The sequence below is a fragment of the Argiope bruennichi genome, chromosome 8 (genome assembly GCF_947563725.1).
Source record: "Argiope bruennichi chromosome 8, qqArgBrue1.1, whole genome shotgun sequence".
Classification (NCBI taxonomy): Eukaryota; Metazoa; Arthropoda; class Arachnida; order Araneae; family Araneidae; genus Argiope; species Argiope bruennichi.
This window is the reverse complement of record NC_079158.1, coordinates 97085687-97107422: the sequence shown is the minus strand read 5'-3', so window position 1 is coordinate 97107422 and position 21736 is coordinate 97085687. Positions and strand designations below refer to the sequence as shown.

Genomic DNA, 21736 nt, shown 5'->3' with positions numbered 1-21736 from the left:
ATTCATTAACTCGCTATCGCAAGTCGAAATAACTGGTTATCATTTTAAACATCATTTTAATGCCTTCATAATTGCTGGGTGTCTGTTTTTTCTGTGTTAGCTAATTACCTTTTACACGTACACATATTGCGTCTGTCGGTCAACCCATCTTGGAAAAATAACAAAATAGAAAAAGCAGAAAAGAAATTCCCCAAGTTTTCCTCCGATATTCAATTTACAATTTAATTAAAACCCACTTTCTTCATCTGTCAGTAAGACAAAAAGAAATCGGGTGTTAAAGCAAGAAGAATTTAAATTAAATTTTCTTAGTTTTAATGTCCAAAAGAATTACATATATATATGGGAAAGAAAAATGAGATGAGGAAGGAGGAGGAGAAGAGAATCGAAAAAATAAGATGAGCAGCATTCGATTAAAATTCCTTCTCTCTCATGGAATCGTCATATTCGAAGACTTCCCCTCCAGGCTTGGTTATTCATCTATCTATCTAGAACTGGGCATATTTACAAATTGCTTTTCTGTTCTAATTTTAAATGGCGTGACGCCTTTTCCTAGCAATTTGCCCCTACCAACCTTTCATTCAATTCTAGATGGATATCATTACGATTAATCCTACAGTTGATTTCGCACTGACCTGTAGTAATCGAAAAATTCCAATTTTATTTTCGAACGGCGGCTGTTGTGTCAATTAAATTGAGAAAAGGGGGGATGGCAGGGACACAGAAGGCCTTGGATTAATTACTTGGAGCAACGGTCAGCACACCTTTCAGGTAGTCGTCGTCTGATTGTTTGGAGTCGTGTTATTCCTTTTCTGTTTCTTCTTTCTGCGCCCTGGGCGATTCATTTGTTACTTCAGTTGCCCTCTCACATTTATTACGAACAGTCTTTTTGATTTGTTACTTTTTTTATGAAGAATTCATCTTTTCGTACATTGGTATTGGAGTTTTGACGCCATCTATTCGATATTATAATTACGCCAGGTTTCGTTATTTTTTTTTAAGTTTCTGAAGTTATAGGTTGCTGCTTGAATTTTATATGCATTTCTTTCATAGTAAATTTAATAAATATTAAAAAACTTTTTTAAAACTTGTGTATATATATAATATTGGATATTGTATGTGTATGAAGAGTATATTAATGTAAAAAATATTTTTTATTTAATAATTTTGTACTACTTAGTCTTTTTTTTAAATGTATTTCACTAATTATAATTTTAATACTCCTAATATCAATTTTCCCTCAGATTCAGTATGAGGTGGCGCCACTGGTATGAAATAAAAATTTGAATAAATTGATCGGTTCACTAATAATCGTTATAAAATATTAAAATAGTGTATTGTTATCAAGAATACATAGACCTACGAAATTTCGAAACTATAGTACTTCGAGAAATGCAGCTCGGGATTCGAAACTTTGAGTAATAACAAAAGGCTACTCTGCCTCGCTTCGTAGGATATCTGAACGACTAGAAAACTGCCATAGCACTGGCTGGAACTATGAGCCCTGAGAGTCTTTAGCGACCATAATGCAACCCCTCCTGTAGATGACTTATCCCGTTATCGGTGGGGGGAGGGGACAACCACCAGGGCGGCGAGAACCAATCACCAGACCGAAAGCTTCTCACCCCCACTTTTGAGGTCCCCTTTATGGGATTGAATTTATGAGTAACAATACTTCATCCCACCTAGTTAACGCATTCGGATTAGATATGATTGCCTGGATCGGAATGACAACTTTGGCGGAAGCTAAGTTTGAGTCCTCAAGGCCATCACCGGCCGTGGTACAACCCTTCCCGTGGGAAGCACGTCCCGTTATCGATAGGTGGTAATCGACTCCCCACCATAGGAGCTCCTCATCCTCACTTCTGAGGCCCCCCTCCCGGAATTTTGAATTTAAAAATAGGGAAGATAAGCAGGAAAATTAACTGAAAAGGAATGGTCAACAAAAAAGAATCTATTTCTGTTTTTGTGTTTTTTAGAAGATAAGTGACAATCAATTTCATTTGTAAGAAAATCATTGTACCTGGCATATTTTGCATCACTCATATGTTTGTGGTATATTCTATTTAGAATTTATCTAAAATTTAGTTATGGTATTGCTGAAGTTTCAAAATGTTAATATGTTTTAAAATTACCAATCCAAATTAGCACCGAAGTCAAATTAGATTTTTTTAAAAATTACAACTTGAATTTGGCTTCATAATTTCGCAATAGACTGAAAAAGAAGGGGGGGGGGTAAACATTCAGGAGTGCCGAAGCTAATATTATATTTATAAAATTTAAACATTTTTTTTTCTTTAAGTTAAAATAATTTTCTCAATTTTTTTCTTCTAATAAAGAATTTTACCGTTTATTCGCTATTTTTGGAACCTAGTCAATTCTTATTATTTCATTTGGAGTTGGAACTGACATTTTCAATAACTGTTTCAAAATGAAATAATTATGGAATTAATAAATAAGCAGGTAACTATATCCCTGACATAGAATAAATTTTCTCAAATTTTCAATTTATCTTTTACACATATTATGTTTCAACCCACACCTGATTTCAGTGGTATCTGAACTGACCAGAAATTTAATTGAAAAATTCCAATGTTATTTTATTTAACAGTTGCTACTGCTATGCCAATTAAATACCACTATGGGGAGTACAAGAAGTTAGAGATCAAAGACACATTGATGGTTAGAATTAATTACCTGAGTTTTGGTCAGCAGACCTTTCATATTCGGATTTGATCAGCAGACCTTTCAGTCGTCGGATTGTTTGAAATCGTGTTTTTCCATTTAGTTTTCTCTCCCCCCCCCTTCTTTGCCCTTTGGCGATTCATTTACTGCTTGGCTCCCTTATCCTCGTATTTATTGCAATCTATCTCTTTCGTTATTTTATTATTGTTATTCGGCAAGATTTCTGTTTGATTCCAACCTACTACCACATTTTTATTTTCGGCTTTCAGTCCTGTTCGTTCTGCTCACTAATTCGCCAATTACTTGCTTGGCGACTAATCGGCTCGTATTGTTGGCTACGTTTCTCACTATTGGCTGATTATTGCTGTTGCTTCCCCCCCCCCCCTCAGAATATTCTTCTTAAATATATTCATGACCATCAATATCGATCTCGTTTAAACTTATTATACTCGGATTTAGAAAGGGCCGTGTTTACCTCTTGGTTAAATTCACGCCAGTGAATTGGATCCAGTCGTGGACCAGTATTCTGTGGCTGGCGTGTTGAGTTCGTGGATACTTGCTTATTTTTACACTCTCCGGTGTATATCAAATTTTCAAAATATGCCAAAATCGTCAAGCTCCATTATAAGTAAGATGTCCAGATAATTGCGTTCCCGAGTTTATTTGGCGATTTTCAGATTATGCCAAGATTGCCAAGCTTTATTATAAAATGTCTAAATTTCGCAAAAAAGTGTTATTTTTTTGACGATTATTACAGAGACCATAAAAAACGCAAATACTAGGGCGCTAACTCAAGTATCATCCTGGTCATTTAACAGTGATTTAAAAATATGAGGACATTTCCCAAATAGTCCACATGCTGCTTACAAATGGGATGTCAATATATTAAAAAAAATTAATCCAAACTTTTCAATAAGTGGAGATTATATTATTACATTCTTTTTACATTATAAGTTTAATTTTAGATTTTAAATTAGTCCATTAAATTGCAGTCCAATTCTTTTACTACTATTAATAAAAGGATTAAAAGTAGAATTTGGGTAAAATAACAAACTATCAATAAATATATATATTTTTTTGTTGTTGTTAATGTATTAAATGCGAAAGAATTTATGTAGATTTTTCAGTTGAACTGTTTCTGAAGTTCTAAGAGGGAGAAAAGTTTGAAAGTAACTATATGAGTTCAGTACTTAGTGCATATGATTTGCATATTAGATAAGACAATAGAATGGAACGAATATGATATGCACTTTCAGCTGCATAATTTTGTTTTTAAATAATATTATTTTGGAAAAATAAAAAATAAAAATTAGTTAACCTATATATATAATATACTGTGGTGGCCAAAATTGTGGGCACTTTTGAAAATTTTTGTTTTTTAACTTTGTAAGCTTATAAAAAATGTAACGTTTCACAAAATGCAAAATCTTACATATCATTTTAAAGAGAATTTAATGTTTATTTCAATACAAAAGGCAAAATTCAAATATTTGCAATACAAAAAAAAAAAAAAAAAGTTGAGCTGCAATAATTATCGAGATACATTAGATGCTGATGACTGTATGAGTTATCAGTACTTAGTAGTGTAGCCTTTATTTTTTATTAAAGGTTCACACCGATGTTTAATTGAACTGACGAGAGTTTTAAACACTTCCGTCGTTATTGCATGATTCCAGGGAACAATTATAGTATCCATTAATTCACTTTTATTTGATGAACGCTTGATAAGTACAAAAAGTTTCGAAAGGTGCCATAAGTTCTCAATAAGTTTGATGACAGGACTGTTTTCTGACCATGATAAAAATTCAATACTCTTTGTGCTAAACCACTCTTCCGATATTTTTGCTGTGTGGCAAGGAGCTGAATCTTGCTGAAAAATAAATGATGTATTGTTGGGAAAGAGATCACTAATGGATGGTGTAAATTCTGGCTCTAGAATAGTGTCAATGTATTTTCTTGCATTTAATGTCCCATCGATAACATGAAGAAAAGCAATACCATCTGCTCATGCACGACCAAATCATAACACTGAGTTCTTTATAGTTGCTCGAGTGCAGTCAGGATGTAGCTCTTCTCCTATTCTACGTCTTGCATATTTTCACCATCACTACAAAATAACAATATATTTGTTTCATTACTCCGTATAACTTGTGACTACTGATCATCTGTCCAATTAATGTGCTCCTTTGCCCACTGTAATCTTTTTATGCGCTGTGTAAATTGAGAAATGGCTTTTTTTTGTTGTTCAGGAATTCTATCTCTTAATTCAGCATCTAATAATCTTTGTCTGTTTGTTCTGGAACTGACAGAAACGCTGCATCATTCAATTGATTTCTGATGGCCTATGATGACTTTCTTTTATCTTAAAGACATGATCTTTTTTTTTTTTTTTTTTTTTTTTTTGTCATCAACAGATTTGGTGCACCTTTTTAGATCCTTTACTGCTTTGTTTTTTATTAAACTTATCTCCTGATATCGTAAACAAAACTTTCTGACTCTAGATGTAGTCACTGAACTACCCACTTGTCTTGCAATTTAAGCATAGGAAAGACCATTCATGTAACACACTAATCTTAGTTCTCTTTCCAAGTGTGCAATCTATTCTTTTATTTGATGTCATTGTTTCTTGATTAAATATCTGAAATATTTACAAAAATTTCAACCATGTATTAAGAAGTTTAACAAAATTTGTAACTTGCAATTTGATTACATAAAAATAGTCTTCCTTCTACAGAAAAAAGCACAGTAATGACTTATTCCAACTTTAAACATGTCAGCTTCTTCTAGTAGTTATTAACATTTGATTGGTTCCCAGAACAAGAACGGTGATTTCTCAAGAATGTTAGAAATTACAACCCTCTTCATCACTTTATATGTTATTCATATTAAAGTAAGAATAACTTTTTTATATTACAAATATTTGAATTTTGCTTTTTGCATTGAAATCAGAGTTAAATTCTCTTTAAAATGTTATGTATGAGTTTGCATTTTGTGAAATGTAACATTTTCTGTAAGCATACAAAGTTAGAAAACACAACGATTTTCAAAAGTGTCCACAATTTTGGCCACCACTGATATATTATATTATAATTACTAAGCAGAAATACTTATAATCGAATACATATAATAGAATCTCCATCATTTAACTCCTAAAATAATTATGCGTAATTGATAATTTAGAGTAAAAAAAAAGAATGAAAGACGTTTTAGTTCAGAAAATGTATGAATTAATACGATTTTTCACTTTATTTATCGAAATTTCATATTAATTTACTGCAGTTTTATTTCACATTCCAATTTCAATGTCTTTTCATCTCTCTTATGACTTTGAACTCTTTTATAGATTTTTATGCAGAGGCTATATTTATATTTTTAAAAAAATTCTAAAGCTTTATTGAATTTAAAATAAAATTTTAGCAGCAAGAGGGAAAATGTATTCCTACAAATCTAAGAATAATAACATAAATGACGTCTGATATTTTCAGATTATGTATTATGGTAAGGATGAATGAAACATTTTTTTTTTTTTTTTCGTATTCAGTTTTTATTCTTTTTAATAAAAGAATTCAATGGTGGCTTCTTTTTATTGTAAGAAGTAACGGTTTACGGTGCGAAAATTTTGGACCGATTTGCAGAAATTTTTTCTATTAAAAAACTAAAATTTTTAATAAAAATTCAATAGAGATTTTTTACTTAAGGATGTTCAGTAGTTAGGGTTTTTATGTGCATTTTCGAAAATAAAATAAAAAAATAAAACTTCACATTTAGGATTTTCTTACTTTTTTATAAATGTGTTGAAGTATTCGATTTTCTTGAAAATTTTGACTAATTTTTTATAAGACGATTTCTTAAATTCTGATTGGCGTGAAATAATAAGAATTTCTTCACTTTATATTTCAGAGCTAACTCTTGGCAACTTATCGACATTTGGCGATATATGCGGCAAAAGCGGCAACCCTAAAACTTAACGAGAAAACTGATTGCAATAGTAATCTGGGCTGGCAACAAATGAACTAACTCTATTTAATAAATTCCAATTCCTTGATGAGTTTCTACAGAAACCCATTATAGCATTGCGTCTTGTTATTAAGGATTTTTCTTACCCCTCCCCCCTATAGTTTTTTTCCCCTTTCGTCCGCACTTTCTCAGCTTTGTTTATCTTTTCACCGTTATTTTCCTCATTGAATTAAGCTATGTAATTGTAAAAGAGAATTCTTTTCTATTTCGTTCCGACAACCCCCTCTCTCCACGTTGGTAAATATATTCTTCGTCGTTCCACCCTATATCCCAGCAGTCTTGCTCTGTTTAGATAGGCAATAAGTAGCAAAGAAGGGAAAAATAATAATAATTCTCCTGTTTTTAATTTTATTATAAAGTTTTTTCAAAGAATACGAATATTGAAACAATAATTATGTAACAAATATTCTGCTGCTGTGGTGAGTTATAATATAATGTCATATAATGACGCGACAAAGGGTTTTGATGACTTTTTTTGTCATCTTTTTAGTCTTCTCAATTTTGATAGTCTGTAGTCTAAATATATATTATCTTCCATTTTTTTTTATTGCCTGCATTAACAATATTAAATGTCATTCCTTCCTATGTACTAATAAAGTAAAGATCATGGTATTGATAAAAGGGGTTTTTTAATGATTTAGTAAGGCGTAGTCACAAGTCGATGTCATTTAAATTGGTGTGAAACGGTCATTTGTCAATTTCTACATGTCCGTTTTTTTATGTAATTACATTGTGATCATTCCTTTTGTTTTGAGACTTAAGTTCATGACGTCAATGATTTTGATTCGTGTGTACACGAAACTAAGTAATGTTCGTAATAAACGGTTGTCATTTTTCATTTGCCTAATCTCTGCTAATAATAAAGATGAGTGTGTGTGTGTGTGTGTGTGTGTGTGTGTGTGTGTGTGTGTGTGTGTGTGTGTGTGTGTGTGTGTGTGTGTGTGTGTGTGTGCGTGCGTGCGTGCGTGCGTGCGTGCGCGCGCGCGCTCTACACGCCAAATCGTTTGACTTATAGCTACTACATTTGACACATATACATATTTTGGAGCATCATGGACCGATCTTTTTAAAATTTTAAATAATTAGGAAGTAAGCAAAATTTTTGAGCCTTTATGCAATAATTTCTAAAAATATAACTGCAAAAAATTAATTTTTACAGCATTTTAAAATTAAAAAAAAAAAATTATCCTTTCAATCACATAAATTTTGTCGTTAATTTTTTCTCCTCTTTTTAATTGATTTTCAAAAAATATATTTATCTTATTTTCAAACATTATATTTCATATAAAAAAAATTTATTCTGCATTAGCAGGTTATAGGAATTTGTGAAAAATTAGCCTTCGTCTCAACATATTACCATGACATTGACAAAAGCTCATGTGAAAATGATTAAGCTAACTCTTACTATGAAAGTGAAATCTAGAAAATCATAATTTAACTGTAATTTGTAATTGTAGCACATGCTTATATGAGTTGAAATAAATATGAGACGATATTTTCTAGAAAAATAAGTGCAATAAAAAGTTTCCTGTGACCTTTTGAAATATCTGTCTTATTGATTCAATAATTCTGTACTATTTAAAGAACATGTTTTCTATATATGCAACTAATGCATCTAATTTATAAGTTGCATCTAATTTATAAGTTGATATTAAGTATATATATATGTAATAAGAAAAATGATCTAAAAATGGAGCAAAGAATTATATTTTATGCAATTTGAATTAATAAATGCTCTGTTGAAAACTGAATTTGAAATTGTTTCGCAGACTCTTGGTTCTACGAATTAAATTTAAAAAATATATTCTTGGGGCAGTAGCATTTAAATATTTTTTTAACAGTTTCACTGTTTTTCTACTAAAATTTAGTGAAATATAAAAATTTGAATATAAACGCGCCACCACTAGACCACTCCATTGACCTACTCTTTAAAGATATGCCAATCAGTGCTCGAAGTCTTCTTAAAGCTAATTAAGCTTTAAGTAATAATATAGTTGATTGCCCTAAAATAATGATATTCTTCTTAACTTAGTCAGATTTTCTCTCAAAAGATAGAAACGTGTTTTTTAAGTTGGAATGCCAAGAATATTTCATGGAATGATTTCTTTTTAAAATCAAAGCATTGGGTAAAATTTAGACATCTTAATCTTTTTAGAAGTACATTTATGAATTGAAACAATATATTGTTTACTCCATATAAATATTTTTGAAACTAAAATTAAAAACTGAATTTTATGCTGAATCAGAAAAAAAATTTTATTGAAGAGAGGCATTGCATAAATTATATATAAAAACTGTTTTGCTGTGCGCATCAAACTTAAATGCCGAGCATTCTTGTTTTCTGTACTCAAATTGGGAGAAAAAAAAAAAAAGTTTTACCAGAAACATGTTGTTGTTTCTTATGGCACTTGCCATGGACAAGCCCGCTGTTACGAAGACAGCGATTTTAAGCCGGTGGGGGAGTAGTAGTAGCGCCAACTAGGGCCAAGAGTACGACTTTGCTACTCACGCATCACTCATTCGCTTGCACAACCCCTTTTTACAGGAGGGCACATTCACACATCTCACAGACAGAACAAAGGAAGAACAAACATGCCCAAACCAGGACTCGAACTGAGGATGTCAGATCACGGAGAAGACGCGCTACCCCTATACTAGGACGCCGGCACCAGAAACATTTTTATTTTAAAGTTTAATCACTTCCGTTTTAATTTAAAGTTCAATTTTTGGGGGAGATATTAATTAAGAAAATACATAGTTACAATATTCAGAATGTTATAAGGCTTTTAAAATAATATATGACTGTCAAAATGTGAAACCTAAAAATATTTTGCTAAAGAAACCATTAAAATATTTAATCGAATATTTTAGCGGTCATTATTAATCCCGGTGAACCTTCTAATCGCCAAAGACAGCCATTATGGAATAAAAACTGAGAATAAATCAAGAACTTTCCTTCAGTGAAACGCATAGATCGATTTTCATTGAAAACTTAAATCAGTCATTCTATCATCAAAAATTCAGTATTTAAAATTAACAGAAATCAAAGTGCCAACTTTTTATAGCTAATCTTACCCATAACTGCTGTGGAGGTGATTTAATACTTCTGTGTTCGACGGAGATTAAAGCTATTGATTCTTTTTATACCTACTAATGCAATTATCTTGAAACAACAATCTATATAAATTTATCTCCATTTCTAGAAGACCTGCAAAACTGTTAAAGCCGCATGCACCATTTGATTCTTCAGTCATTCTATTTAATGCCATTAGTTTAATTAAGAGTACGGATATAATTTTATAGTTTGCTGTGTCGTTCGTTATCCTGATTATTTGTAAGTTTTGAGATCTCTTCAATTAAGGTTTGCTATTCTAATTATGTAGGCCAACTGTTCTTAATATCCCATGCATCATTTAGCTTTCTTTGAAATTAGTATTTGACCTGTATGATTTTCCAAGGGTATGGCCATTAGAGAATGAAATAAATAGTATTTTTCCTTTGGGTTGACTTTAAAATGTTATAGACCACATTGAGACTTATAATTTTATGACTGTACAACGATGGTATTAGGTCAATCATTTTTAAATCTGTCCCTCCTTAATGACTTCTATTTAGTTATTACACGTATGCTGGTATTGCTTAAAAACTTTCGACGAGTCTTTACAGTTATTAAATTGGATATGTATAAGATGGAAGGAAGAGGCCGGAATAGCCTGGTTGGTAGAGCGTTGGATTTGCGTTCCTTGGGTTGCGAGTTCGAACCCCGCCCGCCGAAGATTTCCCGCTTGCTTGGGGGCTGACGCACGTATAAATCTGTCGTGGTCACAAATACTCCATGTCGAGAGTAATACCCCTAGAGGTACTGGATCAGGGGTGATCGTTCTCAGATTCAGGTCTAAATTACGATCTGTGGATGAGTGAATGAAATGCGAGAATGAAGTCCGCCCCGTAAAAAAGGTTGTGACGTCTGTGTAGTTAAGTCGTACTCTTGGCCCTAGTTGGCTGTATGATAAAAACAAGAGTCGCTCTTCCTTAGGCTTAAATCGGCTGTCTTCGAACAGCGGGCTTGTCCGTGGCAAGTGCCGTAAGTAACAACAGATGGAAGGAGAAATACTGGATTGTTATTTGAAACGGAACCAGTGGGATTGGTCTTCTACAAATTCCCTCGCATATTCTGTAATTATCCTCCCCCCCCCCCATAAAATTATGGATTTTAAATAAGGCCAGAAATTCCTTGCCTGGCATTGGTGAACAATAGTTACGAAATAATAGATCTTTGGCGTGAATCTAGCATTTTTACTGAATTTATGGTATACGAATATATATCGGATGGCATTTTTTTAATGATCGATCGGAACCTTAATTTGACGCGGAACTGTTGTTGTACTCGCAAGATAACATACAGAATTTCATTTATGTAAGTTATTGCGTTCACATGCTTGCGAATGTACAGACCGGTACTCTTAAAACCCTTGGACAGGTATTGTTCAACATTTTGTTAAGAATCTTTATTTTAGATGTTAAACATGAGTGCCAAATTTTACCTATCTTGCTCTTCACGTTTTTCAGTTATCGAGGTCAATTGCCAAACAGACTTCCTGTTAATAAATTTCATTCAAAATTTTGAAGAAATCAACAAACTTCGTGACAAGCCCAAATTCTAAATTTCATCCATCTAGTTTAAAGCATTATTGAGTTATTGTGTTCACAGGCAGATACAATGCCAAAAATGTTTTTTGTCTCAGTGAGGTTTAAAATATGGAGATTTGTCAAAACCTCGTGTTTGAAATTTTCAACGATTACTATACTACGTGTATTAGAAAGTAACCAAAGTGGAATTGTATGGTAACACATTAAAGTCTGTTCATTTACAGATGAAAATTTTAAATATTTCGTATTTATATCATACAACACACAACTGTGTTTCAGGGTTGATCAGAAGAATCTAATCTTTTTAATTTTAATCTTAATCTTAAGACATTAGTATTAAAAGTCATATCAAATAAAATAAAATGTTTGATATATGTACTTATTCATTTGGTTGAAATTTTGATTATCCCTGTCCGAAATGATGGCGGTTTATCTTGATTTGATTGATCTAGACATTAATTTCCGATTGTATTGTATTATTTTCTTTTTTTTACATCTCATCCAAGATGAAAAGTACATTTTAATTCATATTACAAAATTTCATTGTCTTGGCACCTTCTCGCCAATTGCAACTATGTCTCCCTTTTATACTTCTCCGTAAAGAGAAATGTTTTCTCTTTCATTGACCGATTCTCTTCACTTGAAGCCCTACCTAATTACCCTTTCCGATAAAGGATTCTGGCCCCCGCACGCGCAGAATCACTGCAAACCCCCAACCTGCCAATCCCATCCCTCCACCCGAATCACGTGACCACTTAATTTCGAAGCATTACGTAATCTGTTTTGCATTTAATTAGGGTCATTACGAAAGCCCCGAAAAGGAACCTTAGCAGACAAAAGATTGATAGCCCTTGTGTGTGTTTTGCTTTATTATAGGTCCCCCGTGAGCCTGGACGAAGATAATTACCGTGTGCGCTGAAGTTTAGAGAGGCAAAATAATAACAACAAAAAAAAACCTGGCAAATAATGGCAAAAATGAAAAAGCCCTTGCCCTTCGCAGACACCTACACTGTTCCACAGATTTGTATATTATGTCTGATATATACAACTTTTAACTATGATAAAAGGGTTGCTTTTATGTTTTCGGACACATTTTTTTCCCAAAACCTATCCACACCAGGACTTATTGCCTTGCAACCTAATAATTATGTTTCTTGAGGTTATGTTTCTTAGTCATTTTTAAAAGAAGCCGCAAGATTCTCTTGAGTTTTAGGGTTAATTAATCGCGACTTCTTTTTGTTGAGTTGACGAACTCGATAATAACGGGCTTGGGAATAACTGAGTTCTTAAAGCTTGCCGAGAGAGAGACGTACAAGATTGAGATACTTTGCGAGAAGGCAAAATGCTTTTTCTTAAAAAGGCAAAAATTTGCCTTTTTCCTTTGGGAGATAATTTGGTAGTTATTATAGGTTGCTTTGGGGTGGAGTCGTTCGTGAGATTTTTGAAAATTTTGGTGATTTGGAAAAACTTCTTGTTGAACACTTGAAGGCGGTTGTTCGGGGAATTTTTGAAATTTTTAATGACTTTCAACAATAGCGGGTTGGATGGTTACTAATTACCGGTTTAGGAAATATTCGCAATTCAGTGTGTTTACACTTCTTATTTTTGCAATTTTTAATCATATTCATTGCAAACATTTGAAGAAACTGTATATTTAGTGAATACGAAAGATTAGTGGAATGTGGTTTTGTTTCTTAAACGAATTACCTTTCTGCAAAAGTTAACTTGGCAGCTTTTTGTATGAACATTGGTGCTATATCAAAGAATTCTAGTTAGTACTTTGAATAGGACTAATACGAATAGGCGTAATATTTTGGAGAAATATACTTTATTTTAAAAATATACTTCAAAACAAGTTTCACATCGAATACCATAACATGTTTAATATTTTCCATTTTAGCGTACAAACTATTTCTATTTTTTTAATAGTTACATGTATGAGTTTGACCAGTATTAAAGCTTCGGTGTCTGGCTCATTTATGAATAAATGACTTAAACTGCCTGGTCACATAGAAAAATTAATGAATAAACAGACATTACCAAAAAAAGTTTTCGACAGAATAGTTTTTGCTATTTTCTTGTTTTTAACATGTGGTTAACGGAATTAATAAACTAATTTTATATAAAAAAAATACATCGTGTTTTTTTAACCCTTTCTAAGGCCGTGGGAAGTATGCTTCCCACGGTATCACGGTACCAATCTTTGTATGAAATTAGGTAGGTTTGCATAAGTTCTGACAAATTTTTTTAGAAATACGGAAACTTAGATGCTTTAATTCTTTATCTCACACAAAATGATGTGTCTTGATTTGTTACTTAATTATTAACCAAATTAATTAATTAATCAAATTAAATTTATCTAATAAGCTAAATGAGTCCCTTTTCTTATTCTAATTCCAAGCCTAAAAATATTTTAACATAATATGACTAGAAAAAAAAAAGACCCTTTAAAGGGTTAAGATATTTTTCGCCTGCTTGATGAAACTCTTTCTATTTTTGACTTTTCTCATATCCTCACAAATTCCTCTTATTTCGTTTTTTTAAAACTGAAACGAATATTCAGAAAAAAAAAAAAAAAAAAGAAGAAAAAGAAACATAATTTGTTTTAAAATAAGTTTTAGATTAAAGTGATTTTTATTATAGAATCACTAGAAATTACAAACTGCCTTAGTGCCAAGTCACTGTTAAAAATGCTTTTTCTTTGTCACAGTTTCGACTTTATCTACACGAAAAATCTATAGCATTGCAGATCTGTTTCGTGCTTTTTTTTTTTTTTTTTGCCTATTTTACATGCTGGATATTAAAAAATTGGTATTTTTATCTCGAATCTGAATGGGATTATATATTGTCGGCATTATTGCATCTGTTTATTGTATCATGAATATTATTACTTTCATAATATGCTTAAGATTATTCTAATTGTCTCAAAGAGTTGAAATGCAGTTTTCTATTAGCTTAATGAGAGATAGAGTTATGCAAATCACTTAGATCTTTTGTGTATTGAAATGTTCAATTTGAACTGATTTCCATCCATATATGGAAAAAATGAGGTATAAACTTTATCTTTTGATCCCTCGAAAACTTGACTTAATATGGACCGATTCAATGACGAGTTCCAATGGATGGTCTTTATTGTATCTTGTTCAAATGATGTCAGATTGCAATGAATAATTCATCGAGTTGATTTTATGCAGATTTACGAGCTTTCATTATTGCAGTCGAAAATAATTTGCTGCAATGTATAACGGAAGGAAAAAGTTATCTAATTTTTCTCAAGGTGTCGGTGTTTTAAGGAAATCCGTTATTTAATTAATTATGTACCACACCTTTTTCGTCTTCACGTTACTTAAAAATTTATTATTACCGAATTTTTAGTTAATTTTATTTTATCACTACTTGTCATCAGGAAGCCTCACCTCAAAATAAAAATGCTAGTATAGAGGCCAATAAATCCACCTAGAGAAGGAATGATAATTGATGTATGACAAGTCATTTTATTTTTTTGGCCATTATTTCCTCAATAACTCCTGACTCTTGAACTGTTACCACGAATGAATTTTAAAGAGATTATTTTGCGGTTTTGCACATTATTTCAAGATCGTTTGGTTTTTGAATTTTACTGCAATACTACCGTTTCATAATTATTTGTTAGACATGGATTACTCTGACTAGTTTCCGATTATTAGAAAAAATTCTACCGACTGAATTTAAAATCCAGGTAATCTATTCCGTCTGGATGAATTTGGCATAACATTTCTTTACAGTTCATTCTCATCCAGATAAGAATAATTTGAATTTCGAATGAAAAGATTTCTCCCGCTTTGTCAAGTCGATTTCACCAATCGACGATGAAATTCCCCAAACCAGTTTGACCTTTATGAATAACTTATAAATAATATTACCACTTATAGTTAAAGTTCATTCATGCGCTATTTAAATAGCTTGGTGGATAAGAAAATGAAGTACCTAATGGGCTTCTGCAGACAGATTTTAATCTTAAAATTTCCAGCCTCGGAACTCTGCCGTTCAAGAAATCCTACAATTAGACCTCTCTCGAAAACAAGCCACCCTGCGACCACTCCTCGTAAATCTCCGGTCGCAATTACAGTCGTAGGAGAGCTCGTTTCTCTATTTCAGTTGATTGGATTTTTTCTCCCTCCTTTAAGACCCTGTCCCCGATAATTATTACTCGCGGGTTAATTATCGTCGAATTGTCTCACGTCGATCGAAGGTTGCAACGTCGGCATTTTCGCCGATCATAAGCAATCCCCCGTGATTCATAGTGCCACTGAGGATATAATACATGTCACCTTGGTGGAAGGTTCTCCCTTTTTTAATTGAATTTGGAGCAGTTAGCCTGCGCCAATGGGAAACTCAATAAAGCGACGAGCCTGCCTCGTGTCGTTAATCAAGGCCTGGCAACACGTACACCTTCGTATATATCCATCCACCCCGTATTGGTAGACCTGCGTCAGTTTGTCTTCTTAATTTGTTGGCTGGCAGAAAAGCAATTATTGAAAAGCGAATTCGATAAATCATGGAAAAATCATTTCCTGATAAAATTGGGGAAGGGACTGTCTGGCAGGTGGGGGGACGCAGCCAATATTGTCGCTGGACTGCTTTGACATCGAACGCAGGTGTGATATTAGGAAACGTTACTCGGGCTATAAGTCATTGCCTGCTCGGTTCCTTGGGGATTGTATGCCGTGCGCAAAGTGGTTGACTTGTGGTCACTTGATGAATTGTTTCGTCTGTTTTATTTTAAAATTAACAACTATCTATTTTCTGAGTCTTTAAGAAATGCAGAATTCTGGAGGCCTCATTCTCCTTTAATTCCTATTTATTAAGTAGGCTGTCTTGAAAAGACCAATAAATTATTTGAATACCATGACTAACATATTTGCTTATTATTTTTATTCATTAAATGTATTCCAACATGTTCCTAAAAATGTATCGATCTTTACTAAATGATTACTGACTGGCATTGCAAGAATCCTTCGTATTCTGTCGTGTCTTTTGCACCCTATCATGGTATCCAATGTTTCTTACTAAAACCAAATTACTTTTAAATATATTGCACATTTTAAATCCTGTTTCTTTTTGCCAAACAATTTATTGTGCTACCAAAATTTTTATGGTAAAAATTTTAATTTTATGTACCCCCTGGATATTATTTTTTTTCAAAGTTACGTTATTATTACTTTTTTTTTCTGGTGAATTCCTATCTCATTTAAGAATTACTAGTGACGTTTTAATAAACATACATATAAATTGATATAAGATCGCAGATCTATATAATTTTGTATACATTAAACAAATATCTAAATTATGTATGCTGGTTATGTTAGTAGTAATCCATAGTTAGAAATCATGTGATAATTTAATAAACTTCAGAGAATTCGTATTCTTTAACTGAATTTTATACACATAAATAAGCTTTTATACACATTGTAAGCTTTTTTAATAAGAAAGTGATGTCATTTTTATCACACCTGAACACATTCTCTTTCATGGCAAGATATAGAAAATAACTAGTTTAGTGAAAGTTTGAAAGTGAAGTGAAAGTCCCATCTATGAAGGAATCATCGAGGAATATCTACGTTTTCTACATTTACAAATCTTAAAATTAGTTACGGATAAATATTTGTTAATGCAGTGTAGAAATTCGATTGACAAAGAATGCCCTCTTAGATATCTTCGTTTTTCAGAAGTACCTTGTCTATGGCTATTGTTAACGAAGGATCAAGATGTTTATAAAGAGAAATAATTTGATGAATTTGACTAAATTTCAATGACTTTAAGACTACAATGACTTTAAATGAAATATAAGCTTTCCTGACCTTGATATTTCCTTTGTTGGATTTTTCTGCCCCTCCCCCCATGTTTTAATATCTGCCCGTAAATGCAAATACCATAAGATCTTAATATGTTTGACGACTAGATATACTCACAGATAAATATATGAATCAGGTGATCGACTAACACTATGCTTCGATTGTTTTCTTATTATAAAACCGGGACTTTGCAGTTTAGAGCCAGCCCCTGCTTAATTCTTCCTCGTTCGAAATGGCTTCACGTCAATGTGATTGAGCACTAAATCTATACTGGCCGAAATTACGGCTTGCCCACTCTTCGGCATTCCGGAAGCCAGGGTCACTATTTCACAGCCATAATATCTTGATCTGTTATTTTTATAGATAAGGAGGCCGGCTTAAACACCGCTCGCTTTTCCAGAAATCGACGGATGTCATAAGTTTCCGACTTATTGAGCCAGGACGAGGAATATTTGTTGTGCTTTATTATTTTTCTCGTAGGTTTTCGTTTTCTCGCTCAGCTGTTATTGTACCCCCCCCCCCTCCTCCTTTGTAGTTACTGTGTTTTATTATGAAAAGAACATTGTTTCCAAGTTCTTAATTTACTTGTCAAGCAACCCAAGTTTATTTCTGGATTCCGTTTCAATGAAGTTGCTGATTTGTTTTCTACTTTCTTTCTTTTCTCTCTTCTTTTGGTTGCCATCATTGTTTTTGTTTGGGACCTCGAAATTTCCGGCCTAATGTTGCCAGTTGAAGATGTAAACGCGTGTCCTGAGTTTAAGGAGTTATAGCTTTTACAAATGTTTTTTAAAATTATGTATAGTCTCAATTTTTTTCCTTTTATTTTGTTACGTTCGCTACATATTAATTTGTTGTAAATTATGCATCGCATATTATTGAAAATGCCATATTCTCATTTGACAGTTAAATCTGCAATTCTTTTCATTAACACTCGTATCTTATATATTTTTATATCAAATCATTGGATCAGTGTTCTTCAGAAGAAAGTTGTTTATACGCTTTGGAACAATTATATAAAGTTGATATGTATTTGTACCATCTTTCTGCTTGTTTGCATAGCGGTTTGTGAGGCGTATCATATCCGTCTTATAGTAAAAATTAGTCAATGCTGGAAGAAAAAAAGCATTGCATAAATTGAGTGAGTGGCATTTGAAAATATTTTCGAATCTTCAGCCTTGCAATTTTTGAGCCATAGTGGTTTAGCATTGAATGATTCGTCATGTGCATTTTTACTTTTTCTTATACTAATTATAGAAAAATATTGTAATCGTTAATATATATATTTGATATTTGGACAAATCTCCTCGTTTTAGACCTCCTTGAATTTGAAAAACATATTTGGCCTATCTGTCCGTGAATACGGTAACTCAAAAACACTTTGAGTAAGATGTTTAGTATATGGATCTATAGATCAAATTTGTAGATTTCTCTCAAATTTTGAACGAAATCTATTTAGATTAAATCTGCCTGTCTGTAACCTAATAAAAGTGAACTAAATAACTTAAGAACAGAAAGAGCTGGGCAGATAAAATTTGGTATATAGGTTTGGCATCTAAAATGTAGATTCTTTTCAAATTTCGAGTCGTATCTGTCCAAGAGTTGACCGGTCTGTATTTTCGCATGTATGTAAGCAAGCTAACTCATCAGCGCATTGACTTAAATCAATAAAATTCGGTTTGTGATCTTGTGGCTGTAACTGTAATCCCATGTCAAATTTTGGTTACAATCGGTGTTTTTAAAAATAAAAGTTGTCATATGCGTATCCGCACGATTAATAAAAATAGATTTACGTCATGACTGTTTATCACCAGCAAGGGTTGGCCGTTTTTCTGACTGTATTTTGATTTGCAAGTAAACGCGACAGCTAAAAAAATCACAATGAATTAAACAAATAAAATATAGTATGAGATCTTGTGACTATATTTGTAGCTCTGTGTCGAATTTTAGTGCCAATCAGTTGGGGGGAGGGAGTGTCCAAAATACATATTTGCGCTATAGATTCGACAATATTGCTAGATTCATGCCAAACATCTATATTTCGTAAATATTTATCCTCTTTACTAGGCCAGGAATTTGCGTCGTTATCCAAGGTCCACTATTTTATGCGGGAGAAGAGGCATAAAAGGTTTTTGGAAAGTATGCAAGAAAATTTCTGGTAGGCCACTCCGCTGCTACCAACTGCTACCATTTTCGCATTGTGGAGTTTCATATACCATTGCAGTCACATAACAAAAGTAGTTATGTAACTACAAATATGGTTCATTTGAATTATTGCATGCTTCAAAGTTTTATTCGAACTTATGGCATACTTAATGTGAACATTTATTACTTTGCATAATGTAGAACATATATGTGCTACATTGATGCAACATGAATGTACTACCCATGAGACTCACTGACGTACTAGATGCTACTAAGTTTAATTATGTGGTTTGTTTTAAAGAAATCTAGATTTGTATAAAATTAAAGGAAATTATTTATTGTACGGTAAAGAATTTGTTCAATTTATTTATGTGTATAATATATAAAATATTGGAAAATCCTGTTAAATGATGATGGACGAAATTAATTTCTACGGCACCGAAAAACATTTAAATTTCAGTGTGAATTGATAATTCTTGACTTTTAAATTACTCCTTTGAATTAATTTGATTTGAATTTTGATTTTTTTAATGTTATAATGATCTTATTATCATCTTTTTATATACATTTCATTTTTTATCATTGTTTTACATCTCTTAAATCCGTCAGACCAAATTGGTGCTCCGATGCCGAGTATATATGAAGCGAGCTGTCCGATCCGATAATATTAACCATCTCATTTGCTCAGATGTTTTAAACTGCGGCGACGAAAAGTACTTAAATGCTGTTCTGTCGACACGAACGCAGGTGACACTACACGGTAGCCTTGTTAAATGTCGCGAGTCCACAAAGATCTCTCGTAACATTTTACTCCTTGTCTTTTATCATTTTATTGCTGTTGTTCAGCTGGCTTCTGCAAGCCGTGAAGGTCGACAGAAAGCTCATAAAATGATATTTTAATTTTTTTCTTTCAGCAGGTTTTCTACTGCTGAGACAGGTCGGATTTGAAATCTTAATTGGCAGCGAAGCGTGCTCGTCTAAGTACTTAAGAAAATTTTTTGATTGTTCAGTGCGTCAGTGGTTTTACGCCACATGTACTTTGCATGCAATCATTGTATTCTGCAACGGAACAGTCGGCATATCCATAATCTTTTCTTTTAAATTAAGTGTCTAGTAATACAAACTACCAATCTTGCGATGCTAAATCATCACAGATTATCGAATAAAAACCACCTGTTGCGTGCCGTTCCGATTATTTTTAAGTTTGGAAGCCAGATTTTGTGTCGTTATTCGCATAATCAGTTTTTTTTTTCTTTCGATCTTATAACTGTAATTTTGGTGAAAATTTAATTCTTTCTGTTATGGACATCAGATGCCAAAGCTTGTTCTCTCTCGTTTTTTTTTTTTTTTTTTTTTTTTTTTTGCTGGTTTTAGTTTAATGATTGAGAAATTTTAGCATTAATGCATGATTGAAAAACTTTGATTGTTGAGTTAAAAATTCATTTAAAAGTTTCTTTTAATCTTAAAGATATATTCAGTACTTTTCTCTAATATTATTTTCTTTTTTTTCTTCCAGATTTGAATATTGTATTGGAATCTTTCCATATCATTGAGGAGGTAACATTACTGTCACGGATGTCATCATGAAGCAGAAAAGGTGAAGAATCATCCAGTTTTGATGCATACAGTAATCCGCCTTTCCATGTGGCTGTCCTGCTAACAACTCTATTGATACAACAGGACAGACTGTCCCGATCATTGACGACAATTTTTCTTTTTATTTTGCTTTCTGATCGGAAATCTTGAAGATTTTCTTCACTAACTTTACCAAGCATTGGTCTTCCCATGCCCTATCAAATAGGGTAACCTCAGCCTAATTTCATTTTAGTTTTTCTTTCTGTCCGTTGCCCACCCAAGGATTCATCCTGGTACCCATACGTAAGAAGCGGAACTCCAATCTTTCCACAACGGAGTCCCCCTACGGAAATTACCCGACGGACTGTTGTCCATCAAACCACATGAGCATGATGAACCCACCTGGCCATCATGGTGACCAGCACCACATGATGGGCATGATGGCCACACACCATGGCGGAATGGCCACCATGCAACAAATTCAGCCGCCCCAACAACAACAGCAGCAGCAGCAACAGCACTTCTCGCCCCCTGGTGGGCCGGGGGGTAGCAGGTGCTGCGCGGGCTGCGGAGCCAAGATTATGGACAGATTCCTGCTGCACGCACTTGACCGATATTGGCACAATGGGTGTCTGAAGTGCTCGTGCTGTCAGGCGACGCTAGCGGACATTGGCAGTTCGTGCTTCACAAAAGGAGGAATGATTCTCTGCAAAAACGACTATGTCAGGTATGTCTTATTCTTCTTAATTACACTATTTTCGATGACATCTCATATTAGAATTACATAAAAAATGTCGCTAATCCGTGATTCAAGCAGGATGGTGCGCCCTATGATT

At 33.1% G+C, this 21736-nt stretch overlaps 1 protein-coding gene across 5 annotated transcripts in view; it reads left to right on the top strand.

The window, feature by feature from the left end:
* The window catches only part of LOC129981744 (LIM domain transcription factor LMO4-like), a 246043-nt gene that overhangs the window by 117367 nt on the left and 106940 nt on the right, over nt 1-21736 (top strand). For all 5 annotated transcript variants that reach the window (XM_056092718.1, XM_056092717.1, XM_056092720.1 and 2 more), the window contains one exon: nt 20842-21627. In XM_056092718.1, coding sequence (XP_055948693.1) covers nt 21284-21627 — 344 coding nt within the window. In that variant the 5' untranslated portion in view covers nt 20842-21283. The remainder of the gene's footprint in view (nt 1-20841; nt 21628-21736) is intronic.